General features: G+C 54.9%; 2 protein-coding genes across 3 annotated transcripts in view; both read right to left on the bottom strand.

Annotated features, from left to right (window-relative positions):
- Nucleotides 1-5,159, bottom strand: part of KCNIP3 (potassium voltage-gated channel interacting protein 3) — an 81,525-nt gene extending 76,366 nt beyond the window's left edge. The window contains exon 1 of one of the 2 annotated variants that reach the window (XM_029937853.1): nucleotides 5,061-5,159. In XM_029937853.1, the coding sequence (XP_029793713.1) occupies nucleotides 5,061-5,159 (99 nt within the window). Of the gene's footprint in view, nucleotides 1-3,429; nucleotides 3,473-5,060 lie in introns of those variants that run through there. The other variant, XM_029937855.1, reaches the window with a different exon arrangement.
- A 5,660-nt stretch (nucleotides 5,160-10,819) lies between these two features.
- The window catches only part of PROM2 (prominin 2), a 16,413-nt gene continuing 8,837 nt past the window's right edge, over nucleotides 10,820-18,395 (bottom strand). Inside the window, exons 15-24 of the mRNA XM_029936310.1 lie at nucleotides 17,274-17,420; nucleotides 16,708-16,779; nucleotides 15,841-15,933; nucleotides 15,652-15,705; nucleotides 15,249-15,329; nucleotides 14,960-15,028; nucleotides 14,136-14,225; nucleotides 13,797-13,903; nucleotides 12,949-13,023; nucleotides 10,820-12,775 (exon numbers count right to left, since the gene is read on the bottom strand). Of these exons, the coding sequence (XP_029792170.1) occupies nucleotides 12,960-13,023; nucleotides 13,797-13,903; nucleotides 14,136-14,225; nucleotides 14,960-15,028; nucleotides 15,249-15,329; nucleotides 15,652-15,705; nucleotides 15,841-15,933; nucleotides 16,708-16,779; nucleotides 17,274-17,420 (777 nt within the window). The 3' untranslated portion in view covers nucleotides 10,820-12,775; nucleotides 12,949-12,959. The remainder of the gene's footprint in view (nucleotides 12,776-12,948; nucleotides 13,024-13,796; nucleotides 13,904-14,135; nucleotides 14,226-14,959; nucleotides 15,029-15,248; nucleotides 15,330-15,651; nucleotides 15,706-15,840; nucleotides 15,934-16,707; nucleotides 16,780-17,273; nucleotides 17,421-18,395) is intronic.

Genomic DNA, 18,395 nt, shown 5'->3' with positions numbered 1-18,395 from the left:
GCGATGACCCAGCGATGTACAGAGAGATCCAACTTGGCTCTGCCCAGCTGCTGCCCATCAGAACTACTTGGCAGCTTCCCCCACATCTGGCTGCCTAGGGGCCACATTATTTGATTCAGTGGGGCCTGGGCTGCTCTATTTTAAGTTTATTTATTTATTTTGAGAGAGAGACAGCGCCAGTGAGGGAGGAGTGAAGAGAGAGGGAGCAAGAGAAGATCCCAAGCAGACTCTGTGCTCTCAGCACAGAACCTGATGTGGGGCTCGAACCCCCAAATGGTGAGATCGTGACCGGAGCTGAAACCGAGAGTCTGACACTTCAGCTTAACCTACCGAGCCATCCAGGCGCCCCTGGGCTTCTCTATTTTTATAAAACTCCTCAGTCGATCTGAAAGTGTGGCTAAGATTTAGAGAGATCATCCCACCAAATGGGAAGTTCTAGACCTTGTCTGTGGGAGGAAGGGCTCTCAGGTTCTCAGTCTTCCACCCGCCTCCCTCCTAGGACTCCCTCAGGACTAGAGTCTGGGCCAGCAGGGATACACAGAGCTGCTCAGATGTGGGGCTGCTTGCCCCCCACCCCCAACCCTGTCCTGGGGACAGCAGCGCAGGCGGCTCACTGAGCAACCACACCTCATTGCTTGCTCTATTTCCATCACTTGGGACAGATGGCAGGAAATGGCGGTGGGCGTCATGTCGTGCAGGCCCCGGGGATTAGGGGTGGGGAGGCTTTGGGGAGCCTCAATTCTCCACCCACCCCTGAGTACCTACAGATGCAGGCCAGGCAGCTAGTCTCCTGAGCGGGGAGCTGAGACTGTCCTGAGTGGCTGCCAACACTTGCACACATGCGCTCGCACACACTGGAGCAGAGGAGGGGAGGGGAGGGCTGGGTGGTCCCGGCCCTTCCTCTGATGGCTGCCACCTGGGCTAGGACACAAGCTCCCCACCTGGCCCTTGCTGTGTAGGCAATGAGAGTGTCTCATTAACCCAGGGGTGGACTTGACCTGCTCACTGACAGCATTCTCCTGCTGGAGTGCCCTCCCCAGCCTCTACTCAGTAATCAGAAAATAGTAACATCGACACTCCAACCATTTATGGAGCTCTTGCTATATGCCCAGGCTGTGCCAAACAGGCTGGTGTTGGATCTCATTTCTCTAGGAGGTGGATGATATTTCCCCCAGGAAAATGAGGAGACCATGGCACAGAGGAGCTAACTAACTCGTCCAAGGACACACAGCTAATGCAGGATGGGGCTGGGTGTGAGCCCAGATCCTCCTGACGAAGAACCAGATTAACAGCTGACAAGGTACAGCCGTGTTATCTCCCCAGGCCACCACCCTCTCCTAGTGGAGACGGCTCCGTTCTGTAACAAGCCAGTGGGCATACGTGTGTACATATGGGATGGGGCATGAGATCTGACCCCTGGTGCGTCTGCTAGTGTCCCCCACCTTTACCCCCAGCCTCCACTGGTCAACACAAAGTACTGACCTCAGGGGAGGGCCCGCACAGTGAGTGTATCTAAGGCCCAAATGGGGAGACTGAACCTCAGAGAGGGGATGGACCCTGCCCAAGCTCACAGGGTCAACGGGGTGGAGTTGGGGACAGCATCTGGCTCTCTGGGGTCACCGCTCAGAGTGCCCATCTTGAGAGAGGATCTTAAAACAGAGTCAGGGTGGGCTGGGCACAGGGGTGGAGTCCAGTTTAACCCCTTGCTTGCCCTGGAGGCATGTGCAGGCAGAGGGGAGGTGCAGGCGGAGCGGAAGATGAGGCCAGTGAAGACCAGTGGCTGCTTTGCCTAGCTAAGCACAGCACAGGCCCATGCCTATGGCGTGGGGGGCTGCTGGGCAGAGACCTGAGGCAGGAGACCAGAGATGTGAGACTGGGCCAACTGGGAGGTGGGACAGGCCTCCTCTTCTCAGCTGTCCTGCCAAAGCTCAGCTCAGCTCCCCCTCTCCGACTCTGGCACCTGCAAGCCCCCTTGGTTCTCTCCCTGTCAGGCGGCTGCGTCATGGCATTCTAGGATGTGGGCTGATCACAGCTGACAGATGCACCTGTTCAAGGAAAACATCAGTCGGCTGGGGATGGGGAGCTGGGTGGGGGCACGGTACACAGTGACTTACCCCCCACTACGCCCTCCTTCCCATCCTGTTTCCTTCCTGTCCTTTGTCTGGAGGACCAGCTAAGGAGGACTTGCCAAGTTCTCGCTCTTCTTTCTTTGCCTTGCCTTCTCCCTCACAGAGGCCACATTCAGGGCCCCACAGCTGCTCCTGGGCGTCACCAGGGATGCCTTGGAGTGGGGTGGGAAGAGCAGATGGGCCCCAAGCCAGCCTGAATCAGCTGAGCGCCTCCCACTCCTGTGGAAGATTTTGATAAGAAAAGGGATCCTGAATTCAGAAGATTGGGATCCTTTCCTTTGCAGTTCTGGATCTGCAGCCTGGAAAGGGACCTGTGGCCGGCTCAAGGTCACATGGCTAAACTAAGGGATATGGCCAGGGGTAGGGTTTGGCTTGTGTGCTCACTGAAGTTTTCAGAAGGACCAATGGGCCACAAACCCATGGAGCCAGCCCCCGGCTGGGATGGGGCACTCCCCCAGCTTCCTGGTTATAAGGGTGCTACTCTCCCTTTGTAGTCTTGTCCCAGGATGTCCCCAGCCCTCCCACCAAGCCCTAGGGAATTGGCCTTTGGAGTAAGATAGAGCAGGGTTCAAGTTCCAGCTATAACACATTTTCGCTTGCAATCTAGGGCAGGCCTCAGTTTCCTCATCTATAAAGTGGGTACGATACCATGAACTACCTCGTGGGCTGCACAGCAGTCCAGGATGATGCTGCAGGTTCAGGTCCTGTTGGAGAGGCCAGGCAGGGAGAAGCCTACACCTCAAGGATGCTGACCCTCGGCCCTGCCCCTCTCTCAGACTCCACCTGGGCAATGGTCAGTGCCATGTCACTGCCTATCTCAATTTGGGCCTTTGATCTCTATCTTTGAAAATGGGCGAGCAAATGTGGGCCCACCTCTCATAAGTGGCCTGCAAGAAGGTTGAAAGCTGGGCAGACAGCTTTCCCAGTGTGTGTGTGCTGGGCCACGAAGACATCACTCCCTGAAGACCCAGGACAACAGCTCATGCCTGCCATGGGGGACCCTGTGAGCTTTCCCCTAAGAGCTCACAGGCTGCTCCTTTCTCTGAGCCTCAGTGTCTGCAGAAGGGGGAGAGGCAGTATCTGACCTCCCGGGATGTCACAAGGATCCACAAAGGATGGGGTAGTGCAGGGAGAGACTAAGGGACTGAACATCCATGGTGTGTTACTGGTAGCAGCCCCTGGCCATGACTGACAGGCAGCTGAGGGCAAAGGAGGTGCGCCAACACACAGCCTGTGCTCTGAACTGCAGTCCCTGCTGCCACTAGAGAGGAAGATTATTCTTCATAGTCCCCCTGCTTACCTTGGTGAGGGACCCAGTGGTGGCTTCCCTTAGGACCTCCGTCCCTGCCTGGCCCAGCACCAGGTGTAGGACCCACTCCAGTCTCTGGCCAGGCCAGCCACCGGAAGAGCTCCTGCAGGTGTAAGGCACAGTGAGATCCTCTGGGGCCTGGAGGCCTGCTGGAGTCCGCTCACCAGTCAGGGGAAGGGAGCGACCTCCAGCAGAGGAAAGGAAGGACTGTCTCCTGTTTGGAGGATGGAGCAGGCTGTGTGCACCCATGTGCAACCTGAGTCTAGAAACCCCTGCTTCTGTGTGCGTGCTGGCCGTGCGTGCAGCACAAGTCCACCATGGGCACGGTCACAGGGCACGCTTGTGCAGTGTGCCCTGTGGCTGACGCCTGTGCTTAAAGGGTCTCATGTTGTCACCTCTGCTGACACCTCTCTGGTGCCCTTAGGAGCTGGATCAGAGAGGGCAAGAGTGGCCCAAGCTCTGGGAAAGTGTGGCCTGGAACTCTGGGCTACTAGTCCTTATGGGTGAAAGAGAGGCAGGAATCCACCTCTAGGGGGTGGCGGGTGGGGCAGGGTGAAGGTTGGGGGAGACTCCCATGTCAACCCAATGTCTATCCTTCCTTGCTCACAAGACCCTGATTTTATCTGCTTCATTTTGCTCGTCCTTTCCTCTACCTCCCGCTGCCTACACGTGCTGGCTGGAGCTCCAGCAGCCATGTTGGGCTTGAAGGTAACCTCAAGAATGGAAGCCAGTGAGATAGATGAAGCCTGAGTCCCTGCTGACCGTGGGGCCTCCCTGCCAGCCCTCTACTGCCTCCCTCCGGACTTGAGCCTGAGAGAGAAATGTGACCAACCTGGCTCAAACCCGCTGTTAGTTGGGGGCGCTCTGTTAGTTGGGGGCGAGCAGCCAGATCTAAGCCAGATGCTTCTTCCTCTTTCTCAAGCAAGACTGTTACAAACCTGTGAAGAGCCTGCAAGGCATCCGGACAGATTTTTTCTGAGTGTGAACAGTATTCTGAGATTCAGCTTGTTTTCCTTTCCCTTATTCTTCTTAACTTATTCTTCAGCCTCACAACACTCTGCCCCTAGTCCTTGAACTCCATCCCAGGTATTTTCCTTGCCTGCTCTCTTCCAGGCTCCCAGCAGCCCCACAGAGTGGGAACTACTAGCACGTGTCCCTGTTAAGGGGCTAATAGCCCTTTGGAAAGTGGCATTCATTAATTACTCGAATAATTAAAAGATGCACACATTGCCCCGGCAAGCCCAAGACACCCCCCTCCGAGCACTCAGCCTTCCCCGACCTCTAAGGGCTGTGGGCCCAGGCTCAGGGTCAGCGGCCCCGGCAATTGCCCAGGGACCTAACTGAGCAGGACCAGCCACATGCCTGACCCCAAGCTCCCCCTTTGTCCAAACTTCTATCCCACACACGCAGAAAGCCTCTCCAGTCCACAGGGGGCCCCAGATGTCTAGCCTTCCAGACAGGACACCTTAACACTTACTTTTTCAAAAGTGACCCTACAGGGAACAACAGGGCTTGGGGTCAAAGGAAGAAGCACAGCAAGGTTCCCCTGGTCCAGGGTCACCCTCAGAAGCCTCGCTCCCCACCCCTGGGAGAGCCCTCAGCCCCTCCGGCACCTACCCTACCTTCGCCCGCTGCATCCTGGGTGCTGAAGGAAACTGTTGCCGGCTTCCCCTCTTCGCAGCTGAGAACAGGACTGCTGGGCCGGCTGGCAGCTGCCTCATGTTTGCTCGGACCCAGACGTAATTGCTACAGGCGGCTCCTCGCCCGCCCCCTGCCCACCCCGCCCTCCCCGCCGCTTTCCCCGCTCCACCCCTTCTGCTCTGCCTCCCGCCTCTCTCAATCCCTCTCCCTCCCTCCCTCCCCCTCTCCCCCCTCTCTCCCTCCCCACCTCTCTCTGATAGATTCTGTCTTCCTCCCAGGCTCTCTGTCCCACTCTGGGTATAAATGGTTCCTAATCCTTCCCTCTGAGCCCGTGGAGGCCCCTTTGCTGGGCTCTTGGCTCTCCCCCCTGCTTCTGTTGCCTGGGCTGGCGGCTCTCTCTGCCTCCCCCGCTGTCTATCTCTTTCTCTAAGGCACACACCCTCTGCTCCCCTACCTTGGTCACAGGAGGGTGGAGTGGTGGGTGCAGAGAGCCTCTGCTGGGGGCGGGGTAGGAGAGCTCCAGCACCTGAGGGGTTGGTGAGCTGGGAGCTGGAGAGCCACCCCTGAGGCATTTCCAGGACAGGCCAGCCCCTCCCCTCCCTGCTGCCCCCAGGTCATCTTAGTGGAGATGGGCTGCAAAGAGGGATCTGGCTTCTCCAAAGCCTGGGGGTCTGGCTGGTGCCCCTCCAGCTGCCCTGCAGACATTCCCCGGCCACCCCTGGCTGGGGCATCCTTTCTAGGGACGTCAAATGGCCTTACTGATGGGGGCTCATCACTGGAAAGGGTGACAGCCACTATGACCACATTATGTGGGTCACACACAGGGGTCCTTCCAGTTCTTTCATGTGGTTCCCCCCTCAACTCTCTCCCTGTTACCCTACATGGGGCCTTGTAGTGGGGAGCCCTCCTGAGCTCCTTATTTTGCCAAGGCAGCCTGTCTCTCCAGGGCCTGTCCTCTGTTTCCGGCTGGGTCTGAGGTTGGGACCACATTAGGGAGGCTGGGGGACCTTGCCAGATCTGCTGGGGGAGGGTGGAAGTGGAGGAAAGGGGTGAGAGTCCCTGAGTTTGGGAGGGGGATGTCTCCTGCCCCTCGGGAGAGCAGAGTCCTGGCCACTTGCTCAGCCCCAGGAGACCACCCAGGAGCCAGGTGCCCAAAACCTCAGCCAAGTTTCCCTTTTCTGCACCCCGGGGAGCCAGCCTGTGCCAGTGGTTCCCATGACAACAGAGCCTCAGCCACCCCCCTTCTTTGCAGCATGCATGGGAGCACTTGCCCTCCCTTCTCATTTTTTTTCTTTTTTTTTTTTTGAGCCAGCCAATTAGCTCCAACTTTCAGATCCTCTGGGGAAGAAAATGGTCTGGAGCTGTTGACCCACTGAGGCAAGAACGACTGCTTCCAGCACAGGAGACAGCCCAGGGGGCCCATCCGGCTGGACAGGCTGGACCTCAGGCCAAGAGCCCCAAGAAGAGGATGAGAGGTGGTCTGTCAGGGGCCAGCCTCTCTGGGGCCAAGTCCTTGCACGCTCCACCTGTATTCTGAGAAAGCTCCCACAAGCGGGGACTCACTGAGCCTGCTGTCTTCACAGTGGCCTTGGGAGGAAAGTGTCATTATCTCACTTTGCAGATGATGAAAGAGAGACCCAGAGAAGTTGAAGGATTTGCCCAGGGTCAGAGGCTAGAAAGGGACAGACCCAGTACACCTGTTCCTTTCATCCCAAAGTGACCAGGTGGATCCCGCCCCACCTCGTCTGTTCCACACATCCGCTAGGGAACACTCACCACGTGGTCCAGGATAGGCCTGGCCTTCCCCGTGGCATGGTGTGAGGAGGCTGGACTAAAGATGTCCGCTCGCCAGGCCAGCACCACCTCGCAGAATCACCCCCCTGCTACCTGGGATGCCCACTGAACTTCCACTACTGAGGATGCTTTCTTCTAGGGGAAGGAGCTTTGAGTTGCAACATAACAGGACAACCGCCCTCCCCCGCCAGGCCCCCAGGCCCATGGGCCTTGGGGACCTCCCACTGCAGCTGCCAGCAGGGATGTGCTCCTCCTACAACACTCATGTGGACTTTGTGTGCCCCTTCCACCCCCCTCTAGCCCCCCACACCCTGAGGACTATTCCAGAGTGCCAGACCTTTCCAGCTGGGTCCCTCCTCAGGCCCTTGGGGAATGCCAGAATGACAAAGGGCAGGAGGGAATGGAGCTGGAGGATGTCCAGGAGCAGGGCTCCTCCCGTGGGCCTCAGCAGGCTGAAGTGTGGGCTTGTGGGCACATTTCCCCCCACAGGGAGTCTGGGAGTTTCCAAAGATTCTTTGGCCGCATATCAGACCCAAAAAAGGTTAAGAAAGGCTGCAAGAGAGCCTCACCTTGTGGGCTACAAACACTTCAGCCTGATGGATTTCAGCTGTGGTTTTCCTCACATTGGCTGGTAGGAGGGGGAACCCAAGGATAGGGCAATTTGGAAGGGAGAGAGGAAGGGATTGTGTTAAGCCCGGAGGAAGGCTGCTTTCTCGTGTTACATTTGAGAGGAAGCAGTGGTGAGCACCTTCAGGTGGCCGGGGGCCCTACTCTAGTCCCACCACCTCCACTCACGAGGCCTGGGGTCTTCCGGACCTTCCTCAGGTGCTGCTCACAGCCCTCTCCACTCCAGGCCCAAGTTCAAAGCCCTCATCCTCAGGCACTCCAAACCTGGCCCCCAGTCTGTATCTTTTTTCCTGGGCCCTTTCTCTGGGCCGTGGTTCTGCTGGCCCCTGGTCAGGAGGGTGGTACAGGGAGGGGAGAGAGAGAGAGAGAGAGAGAGAGAGAGAGAGAGAGAGAGAGATCCTCAGTAGAGTTTCAGGGTTTCAGGGCTTGGGCCCTCACCCCACCAAGAGCTTCTGGCTGTGAGGAAGGCCCCTCTGGGTAGAGACGAGTCTGACCACACATGTGGAGTCTCCTCCTCCCAGGAGCTCAAAAAATGTCTGCCGCCCCCAAACAGCCTTCCCCTGGTTGCCACAGCACTCAGGGTGTCACCATGACGCTGAGCCAGCACAGCTATGGACCTAGAAAGCACCATCACCTTATCGATCCTTGAAATCTCTTGTTGCCCACCTCTGGTGGCGGGATGGAAACCAGGCAGGCCCAGAAAGCTGCCAGGTGGGGAGATGTCGCGGTCCTCCATCACTTCGACGTGCACAGTACAGTCCCACTCAGGTAGGGTGACACCTGTGGTCGGCAGGGCAGGGGCTGCGGCCCATCAGGAGCAGAAGCCTGCCTGGAACTGTGCTCTGGTTTGGGACGTTTAAAGCTGTACTTCTCTTCCTGCAGGCACCTTGGGGGGGCAGGACCTGGCCACCCCCGACTGGGCTGTCCCAGGGGGCTCCTGCGGCAGCTCACCTTCTGTCGCTGTGGTCTGTTCACTCCTCAGAACCATTACCTGGGACACCACCCGAGAGCCCACGCTGACCCCCTCGCACGACCTGTCACCGGGGCCAGCAGCCCTCTCCTTGGCTCTGCTGGCAAACCAGCCTGTCTCCTGCTCTCTAGAGCATGCAGCTGGAGGGGAGACATCAGTCCACCCGATTTGTCCAACTGCAGGGGACAGACACCGTGAAGCTCTCTCTGAAGCCCCGTCCCTTCTGGCTTAAAGTGAAGAATGGGCATCCCACCCCCCACGCCCACCCCTTGGACTTAGTTCACCTCAAAATCTCCCTGGCCTAACCTCAACATCGGACTCTTGGGTGTCCTCAGTGTGGTGAGGGTTCAGGTCACCTAAATTCTGCATCACTCGTGGACAGAGGTCAGGGCTGATGGTGGCGGGGGAGGGGGTGGTCATTTCTCTGCACATGCCCCACTTTCCTCTCGGGACAGCAGTGTTTGCTCAGCATTTGTAAGGTAGGGGAGTGTGAAAGCTCACTGCTCCAGGAACGGCACATTCAGTAAGCGCAAGAAAGGATTGGGGACCAGGAGGAAGAGGCTTCAATCCAGTAGCACATGGTATGTGGACCAGGCTGGCCACCAACCTCCCAGTTCAATCCCTGGAGTTTGGGCCAGGGCAGACAGAGCACTAGGAGAGAAAAGTAGAGAGGTCCTGACTCTGGGAGGGTAGAAAAGAGGGACACCGTCCACGATCCCCCAGAGCTGGGCCTCAGGCTGACCCCAGAGAATTCAGATCCTGCCTGAAATGCCACCCTCAGTTGATGTCTTGGGTTAAGTTGTGCCCCTTATACTCCGCTCATACCATCTCCGTGCCTTAGTTTTCTCAGCCATAAATAGGTCAATGGCAGTGTGTGCATCTGAGTTAATTCACGTAAAGTGCTTAGCACACTCCCTGGTTCATACTCGGAAACTCAATACATGTTAACACTCTGTCTGTCCTCTCAGGTAGCCTGGGTTGTCCTCTAGCCATGTGGCCCTTCCTTTGCACACTGGAGCCAGCTGAAACTGTCCTGGCCAGCCACCTGGGACCTCAGACGGCCAGGCCCATGTGGCATTTCTTTGGCAGGATCTGGCACTCGTGGCCCACGGGGCCTGTGCTCTGGGATGGCCAGGCTGGAGCACCTGGCAGAACTCCCAGGGCCTCCCATCTGTCATCCCTGCTGCCACAGGGACAGCAAGGACACTTGGATCAAATCTCCTTGGAGACAGGGCCTCCCTCCTACACACCCGTGGGGAATGGGGGCTGGCTGTGTGCCCAGAAGGAAACCTCCAGGGCCACCAGGATCAGGGGACCTGGATCCAAAGCCCAGCTAGGCTTCAACTCGTGAGACCTTGAATCTGCCACATAGCTTTCCGGAGCTTCATTTGCTCAACCGTGAAACCAGGATGAAAATCCCCATCACCTTCAGGGAGCGTCATGGAAACAGAATGGGACCACAAAGGGCTTTGTTTCACACATAAAGTAGGATTAGCATTTTAGGGTCCCAGCATTTTAAAACTGGGAAAATATGTAATATATTTTTCTCTGTAGCTATTTTTGTCTCTCTGTCACCTGCTGAATGCCACCCCCAGCCCCAGGTACCAGAGCCTAAAGTGATACTCTCCAAACAGTCAGTGTTCAATTGGCTGGGCCAACGTTTCTGGATTCTAAGTTCAAGTACAGTTTTTTCCAGGTCACAGCGGGGAGAATCAGTTAATTTTGCAAGACTACTACTTCTGATCATGGTGAACTAGGTAATTTGGCCTGAATTCTGAACTAAGGACAACCTAAAAGCTATTCAAAATGTTTTTTAAAAACTTTGATTGGAGGTATCAGAGAGCAAATAAGGCAGTAAAGAATCACAGGGCCAAGATCTGGAAAAGAAGGAAACCCAGAGGCACGTGACTTTGGAGCTACTTCCTCCTTGGGAGGACCAGTGACCCCAGAAGATACCCCAAAAGGGCTGAGCAGAGCTGTTAGCTTTACCTAAAAGAGGTAAAAACAAGGTCCACCAAGAGGAGGGTGCTTGGCAAATCTTTCATGCTTGGGGTTGGGACCCCAGGGGCATTCACCCCCAGAAAACAAAGGACCTGGAACTAGACAAGCACTCCAAGGAACTGTAAATTGTCTCAGTCCTGAAAGTAGATTAAAACAATCCTGGTTTGCTAGATCCTGAGTTATCCGCCAGATGGAAACATAATCCTCATGGAGGTAGACTAACTTCATTCTATGCCTCAGATTATTTCTACAAATTTTCCCATAAAATGTGTGGCATTCAGTCAAAAATACCCATGTATGTGAGAAGACAAACTAAGAAAGGCCAAGGTAAACAACAGACACTAGAAATAGACTCAAAGAGGTTCTGTATCAGGGGGTTATTAAAATAACTATATACAACATGGATAAGGGAGCGCGCTTTGATGGAGAACCAGAAATGACTTTTAATTGTTTTCTCTTTCTGTTTTTATCCCACCAACTTCATTTTTAACATGCAGGGTGCCACAGTTCCCCTGCATAGGCCAACAGGTGATAAACAAGCCCACAAAGCTTTGGGAAAAGCCAAAAAGAAGCAATTGTGCTACATTCAAGGATGCCTGTTTCAAGCGTGCTTGCAATAGTGACAGTGCATTGTGTACGCACCATCCTAATTTCTAGTAGCAAATCCATTGCTGCTGTGTAAGATGCAGTTCAACATAGACACCCTCCAAAACTCAGCAGACTACAAACTTAAAGGGCTTTGCACCTTTGAACAGGGACCTATCTCCCTCCTCCCTTGCACCTGCCAAGACCCAGCTCAGCCCCTGGAGCAAAACAGTCATGGCCAAAAAAAAAAAAAAAAAAAAAAAAAAAAAAAAAAAAAAAAAAAAAAAAGCAGCATCTGAGCATTGGTTTTGTGCCAGGCTCCTGCCAAGGGCTTTCCATGCAATGTCACAGCCCTAGGAGGTGGTTGTGACTACTCTTTCCATTTTACAAATGGAGAAACTGAGGTCTAGGGAACACATGTAACATGTTCAAGATGTCTAGCTACCTAGCATTAGCATTAAAGCCAGGACATGCATCCAGGTCTGCCTGCCCCCAGAATGGGTCCTACTTCCCATCTGCTGATTGCTGGGGTGATCCTGGATGCCTATGGCCAGAGGAGGCCTTGGCTTCTCCTCTCAAGAAAAACCTCATTAAACACCAACTGTGTATAGGGCTGTAGCCTGGGAAAGCTGGTGTCAAAGACCCAAGGCCAAGGCCCAAGGCCAAGTGAGAGCACTTTGATGGATCTGAGGTTTTGTCCATCTCTTCTCTCTCCTCTTTCCTTTCCCTGTTTCTAGAACTTAGCATCCAGCAGGTAGAGAGGGCACAGGGAGGGACTAGGGGTAACCCTACACCACCTGCATAGGATAGAAGGAGGAAGGGCTACAGGGAAATCCTGTTGTGGCCACCAGATCTGTCCTGGGAAAGCAGGGCGGGGACTGTCAAAGAGGCTACCTTCTGGGGTCCCAAGTCCCTTCCTAGAAAACCAGTGCTCAGAGAGGAACTGCAGGACAACAGCACTATTTCCAACCCAGGGTGCAGGCAAGGGGCTCAGCCTCCAAAAAGACCTCCCTCAGCCCACTGGGGAGCCAGAAATCCATGCCAGGACCTGTGGAGGGTCTAGGTCCCTGGACAGCGGAGGGTTCAAGGGCTGTGAGGCAGAGCCCTGGTGGCCCCTGGCCTACTTGTGTCTTTACCTGATTTGTTTGGTTGGTCAGGAGGCAGTCCCTGGGTACCAGCAAGGTAGTGGGATAGGGACAAAGTGAGGAGAAGGGCTTCCCTGGGGAAAGGAAATAGGGCTGGGGCAGAGTGAACCTGGGACAGGTGGGCGGGCCAGATGAGGAAAAGGAGCAGGAGCTTGGAGAGGAGTCGGGGGAACAGATGGTGACAGAATGTGGGGTTGGGCAGGGCCTCTGCCTCACCCAAGGGGCTGAGGAAGGGGTTCTAACAGGTGGAGAACAGGGTCTTCCTGGTGCTAATATATTGCAGCAAAAAGGGTAAGGGACCGACACCTGGAAGAACCTGTTGGCTCCTGTCGCTCAACAGAAGCCACATGTACACTTGCAAATGAAAAGCCGGGGGGGGGGGGGCGGGGAGTTTGTGAGCAGCAGGGGTGTGGGAAAGAAATAGGCAAAATGAGGTCAGGTAACTGGAGTCGCAAGACAATCCAAGCCTGACTCAGGTCTGAGCAAGAGCAACAGGCGTCCTCTGGTCAAGTCCAGGTCAAAGGAGGAGGGAGGCAGGCAGCATTAGGCATCACCCTGCAGCCAGCAAATATCCCTGTGATGGATTAAGAGCCAAACAGGTGAGGTGGGGGCAGGGCACAGGCTGGGTGGGCCAAATCCAACACTCTCACTGAATCAAGTCCCAGAACCTTCCCGCCCTCCTGGGCCCTAGAGACCCCAGATCCCAAACTCTTCCTTTCCCTTCTTCCCCCAACTCCTGGCACTCACCCACTGGGGTCCTATAGCTTCAGGGAGGTGACCCGGGGGATGTGGAAGAGCTGAGTCTCCTCAGAACTGGTGGAGCTATGACATTGCAGAAAAGGCGTGTGAGCACCCAGGCATAGACTCTCAGCCCCGACAGGGACAAGCCCAGAGCCCTGGTTTCCCACTGCAGAAGCTCTCCAGAGGTAGGAAGAGTTCCTAAAAGCTGTGCCTGAGGGCGCATGGGTGGCTCAGTCAGGTAAGCTTCCAACTTCAGCTCAGGTCATGATCTCACAGTCTGTGGGTTTGAGCCCCACGTTGGGCTCTGTGCTGGCAGCTCAGAGCCTGGAGCCTGCTTTACATTCTGTGTCTCCCTCTCTCTGCCCCTCCCCCACTCACTCTCTGTCTCTCTCATAATAAAATAAAGACATTAAAAAAAAGCTGTTTCTGGGTATATGTGTTTCAACAAGAAGCATGTGGGCAGGGACACCTGGGTGGCTCAGTTGGTTAAACGTCTGACTTCAGTTCAGGTCATGGTCTCACAGTTTGTGGGTTTGAGCCTTGTGTCATGCTCTGTGCTGAACTTCAGAGCCTGGAGCCTGCTTTAGATTCTGTGTCTCTCTCTCTTTCTCTGCCCCTCCCCTTCTTGTGCTCTGTCTTTCTCTCAAAAATAAACATAAAAAATTAAAAAAAAAAAGAAGGATGTGGGAAGACATATGAAAGAACTTTCTGGCCCTGGAGTTCCTCAGAGTGTGTGAGTCTTCAGGGCTAGGCATGAGCCTCCTCTGCCTGGAAGTGGGGGCAGAACCCAGAAACAAGAAGGACTCCTTCCTGGACCCCTGCTGTCCCCTCTTCAGTCCCAGCAGCCTCCTCACCTGAGGCGTTTCCAAATGGGACGAAAGTATTTGGAAGTCTTGACAGCAAAGATGATGCTGGGAATCAGGAAGAAGGTGCACCATGCCAGGCAGAACCAAAAGGCGTTCTAGAATAGAGGGTGTGAGGTCAGCTTGGTGTGGCTAGGCAGCAAAGTCTTCCCATCCTGCTCTGTACCCCTAGTCCTCCCACTGACTCAAGGAGGGACACAGGCTCAGGGGAAGGGCTGGTGGGCAGGCCTGGAGGCAAGAAGGGTCCTGCTTCATCTCATGCCCTGCTCATGCTGCCACTCCCATTGGGGCCTCCATGTCCAGGAGCCCTGATGAGCTTGGGGCACTCACCCAAGGGTCAGCGATCATGTCACACAGGATCACACGGCCATTGTCCAGGGCTCGGGAGAGAGGCTGGCAGGTAGCAATACGCTGAGTCACCTGTGGGGTCAACATGAGGCATAAACATGCAGAGATGCTCAGACCCACAGGTGCACACCCCATATTCAGAGAAGGAGGTTGACCGGAACAGAGATAGACCCAGGGACACAGTAGGGAACCACTGCGCCGTTGTACAGATGCATGGGTGCAGGGACATAGAGATGAGGGCATACTGACATAGGCTCATTGCTCCACTCCTATCTTTTCCATCCCATTCACCTGCCTGTATCAAGTCCCTACTGTATGCCCGGCACTGTTTTTTAAGCCCACAATCTCACTGGAGAGGCAACAATTGTGTGTGTGCGTGCACACACACACTTCATACATGTGCACATACACATGCACAGTCAGGGTTGAGCAAGACCCCACCTGCCTACTGTGGGTGCCAGATAGCTTGCAGAGATGCAGTCCACACAGGGCTACAGGAGGAGGTGCTCTTGGAGAGCTGGGCAATGGGACTGGTATGAGGAAGGGTATGGGGGCAAGATGTGGACAGCATGTTCTAGAGAGTCATGCCCAGCCCAGCTCACATTCAGGCCTCAGAGAAGGGCTGTGGCAGACACTGAGCTGAGCCCAGCCAGGAAGCAGGGGTGCAGATTTCGGAGTTTGGGTTCAATGCTGAAGGCCTAGGGCACCCCAAGGGGCTCTCGGAGCAGAGGAGGGATGCAACAGTGTGAAGAGCCGGCGGTGCTGGGAGCCTGCTTGAGGCCAGGAGAGCTTGACTCCATACTCACCTCCTCTCTTACCCAGGCCACGTACTGAGAGAAGTAACCCATCTCTCGGGTCAGGAAACACTCACTTTCCTGCAGGAAAGAGAAGAGCCCCAGGACTGGTAGGTGTCCCAGGAATCAGCAACCCTGCCCCCATGCTGGACAGGGCAGGCCGAGCTGGCTTTCCTGGGAGCCACGGTGAGGGGAAGGGATGGAGAAGCCTGGGTGGAGGAGAAGCCCCGTGTGCCTGAGTACCTCAGCCCATCTCTGATTATGAGGCAACCCCCTGGCCCCTGCCCCATCTACCACTCACATTCCTCAAGATACTGGTGGCCCAAGTAGGTAGTTCTCCTTTTAGGTAAGTGACCTTGTCCAAGACACCAGAGGTCTCTATCTGGGGGAAAGAAGAGAGGCTTAACTTAGTGCCCTGCTCATTCAGGGAGATGCTATGCATTCATTCACCCATTCATTAATTCAACATGTAAAACACACATACTCACCTTGGGTGGGGGGTGTTAGGCCCTAAGGACACAGAGGCCAAAGATGGTGGTCTTTAAGGATCTGATCACCCACCTCCATTTATCCCCACCCCATACCCTCAACCTCCAGTGGGACTGGGCAGAGCAGAGGAAATCCCAAGCCGGCAAGGCCCTAACTTCCTTTTCCCCTCTGTGGCCCACCTGCTCCACCCCACCCTCCCCATTCCCAGCAGCCACCTGGAGACTCGGGGCTGAGGATGCCAGGGCCCTGACAGTGAGGTTGAGGATGGCCTGTGGAGAAGAGAGCAGGGATGGTTAAGGGAAGGGATGGGTAGAAAAGGAGGGTTCCTGGCCCTTCCTTCCTAGTTTACCCCTCCCTGCCTCTTCTCTTCCCCAGGTTCTAGCTCCCTGGGCCTTTAAGCTTACCACAAGGCTCTGCTGGGGGAGGACCTTCTCCTGATAGAGGTTTTTGAGCCCTTGGGCCTCTTCCTGCAGCTGCTGCCCCAGCACAGAACCGCCCTGAAGAGAGACAGAGATGAGAATGGCACTCTGCCAGGGACAGGCCAGCCTTCACCAACATATTCTTTACCCAACTGTTCAGCCAGACATACTGAGAAGATGTGGAAAGTGCTGGACTCAGAGGCAGAAAACTGAGGCCACCTTAAGCTCCTGGGCCTGATCCAGGTTTGGGGGCACTAAGCCCAAGTTCTAGGTCCACCCCTAGCTGACTAGGAGCCCCTAACTCAGTCACAGAGTGTGTCTGAGCTGCAGTGGCATCACTGAAAAGAGTTGGTGTGGGGTCTATGTTTTGAAGAGAACTTGTTAAGCTCTAAATACTTATAAATACAAAATGCTATTTTTTCCAGAAGAGTTTAAGCTCCTCGAGGGCAACTATCATGATATCTGGTCCATCGCATTGTCCTCACACCTGTTCCAGTGGATTCCCTGAGTAGTGTGCACTAGGAAACGCTTGCCCAACTGTGTGATGTCAGAGCAGTTACTCCATGTAATCTGAGGTAGGAAGGTAGTCCACTTTGCAGATGAAGAAACCAAGGCCTGGAGATGCTGAATGACCTTCCTACAGCCACATAGCCGTTGGTGGTAGAGCTCGAGTAAGAACTGATTCTGCAAAAGTCTTAAGCCCAGCCAGGGGGTCCAGAGCCTCCATGGTCACTGGTGAGACCCTTGGTCCCCTGTCCTTGCCTTCATGCCCTCCAAGTCCTCCCACCAACTCCCTCCTCCCAGGCCTCTCTGACTCCTGGCTGCCCAGTGGGGTCTCTGCTCCCTTCTCACTTGGGTCCGGGCTAGTCCTTCCAACTCCTGGGCCAGCTTCTCCACATTGGTGTTCACCACAGGCTTCTGGATCTGCAGACAGACAGGAGAGGCCAAGAGGGGATGTACTGTGGCTCCTCAGTCCTCAAATTCCCAGTCTATTCAGAAGTACCCCAAACCAGCTGAGTCTATCGTGACGATTGGTCACGGTGGGTTTGACCTGAAACTGTAAAATAAATCAGGCATCTTCTATTAGGATTGAAGTTGGGGGGAAATGAGGTGCCTTCTGGTATAACCCGATGGAGAGGCCACCTCCCACCAGCATAACGTCTACAGTAGTGGGTTCAGGACCATGAACAGCGACACAGGCTGCTGGGTGGGAGCATGTTCCTTAAGGCCCAGCCCAGACGGTGGTTCCAGGAAAGGCTTGAGGCACATGTGCAGACATGCCCAACAGGAAGGGGCCTCAGGGACAGGTGGAGAGGTGAAGGGGAGGGCTGTGATGAGACAAGACACTCCCCACCCCAGGTCCTCTGCAAGGCCCTCTGTTCTTCCATGCTCTGGAAGAAGAGGTGCTCCCAACTGACCTGAACAAAGAAGCTGGAATAGTGGATGTTCTCAATCCCACTGCTCTGCAAGGCTTTCAGGTCCCGGTGTGCAGCTGGTCTCAGCAGGTCCAGATGCTTCACGTCTACTTTAAGGTTCCCCAATTCCTGTTGCAGCTTGGTGGTGTACTGAGGGAGTGGGGGACAGGGTGAGGGCACACCCAGTTGCTGAGCCAGGATCCCATAGCTGCTGTCCTAGGTGAGGGGTCCCCAGGCCCTCAGGGCCCTCCTTCTGGACATTCAAGGCACCCCCACCTTGGACACTCCCAGCCCCCAACAGTCTCCCAGGAGGCCTCTGCTTCCCACTTGCTCCCACTCCAACTCACCAGCCCCAAGACCTAGCTCTCCTCCACATTTATCTGGCTAGTGGACAGACACACAGTCCCTCCCTAGCAACCCAATATAAAGTAGCTTCCCTGACCCATATTTATCACATTGCTCTTGTTAAGGGCTTCAAAATATCTGTTGTTCTGAAATTATTTGTGGACTTGTTTCTTGCCATCAGCTCCATGAGAGTGGCATCTTGTATGCCAATGCTGTACCAAACCCTCAGTGCAGAGCAGAGGCTCACGTATGGTAGGCACAATACAAGTTTACTGAGTGTGTACACATGAATGAGTGAGTAAACACAGTCACATTTCCAAGAGAGACCACAGATTAAAAGGGGACTCTTAGGGGCGGCCCAGTGGCGCAGTGGATAACATGTCGGACTACGGGTCAAAAGGGGACTCTTGAGAGTGCCTGGGTAGCTCAGTCGGTTAAGCATCTGACTCTTGACTTCAGCTCACAGTCCGTGAGTTTGAGCTCCATATCAGGCTCCACACTGACAGTGTAGAGCTTGCTTGAGTTCTCTCTCTCCCCTCTCTCTCTTTCAAAATAAATAAAATGAACATTAAAAACAAAAGGGACCTTGAGGGTGTCATGCTGAGTGAAGTAAGCCAGGCAGAGAAGGACAGAAACCATATGTTTGCACTCATAGGTCTAACAGGAAAACAGGAGAGACCTAATGGAGAACCAGGGGGAACGGAGGAGGGAGAGAGAGTTGGGGAGAGAGAGGGATGCAGAACTTGAGAGACTATTGAATGCTGAGAATGAACTGAGGGT

The sequence above is a fragment of the Suricata suricatta genome, chromosome 4 (genome assembly GCF_006229205.1).
Source record: "Suricata suricatta isolate VVHF042 chromosome 4, meerkat_22Aug2017_6uvM2_HiC, whole genome shotgun sequence".
In the NCBI taxonomy this organism is placed as follows: domain Eukaryota; kingdom Metazoa; phylum Chordata; class Mammalia; order Carnivora; family Herpestidae; genus Suricata; species Suricata suricatta.
The sequence above is the reverse complement of the archived record's forward strand: the minus strand, read 5'-3'. Positions and strand labels throughout refer to the sequence as shown.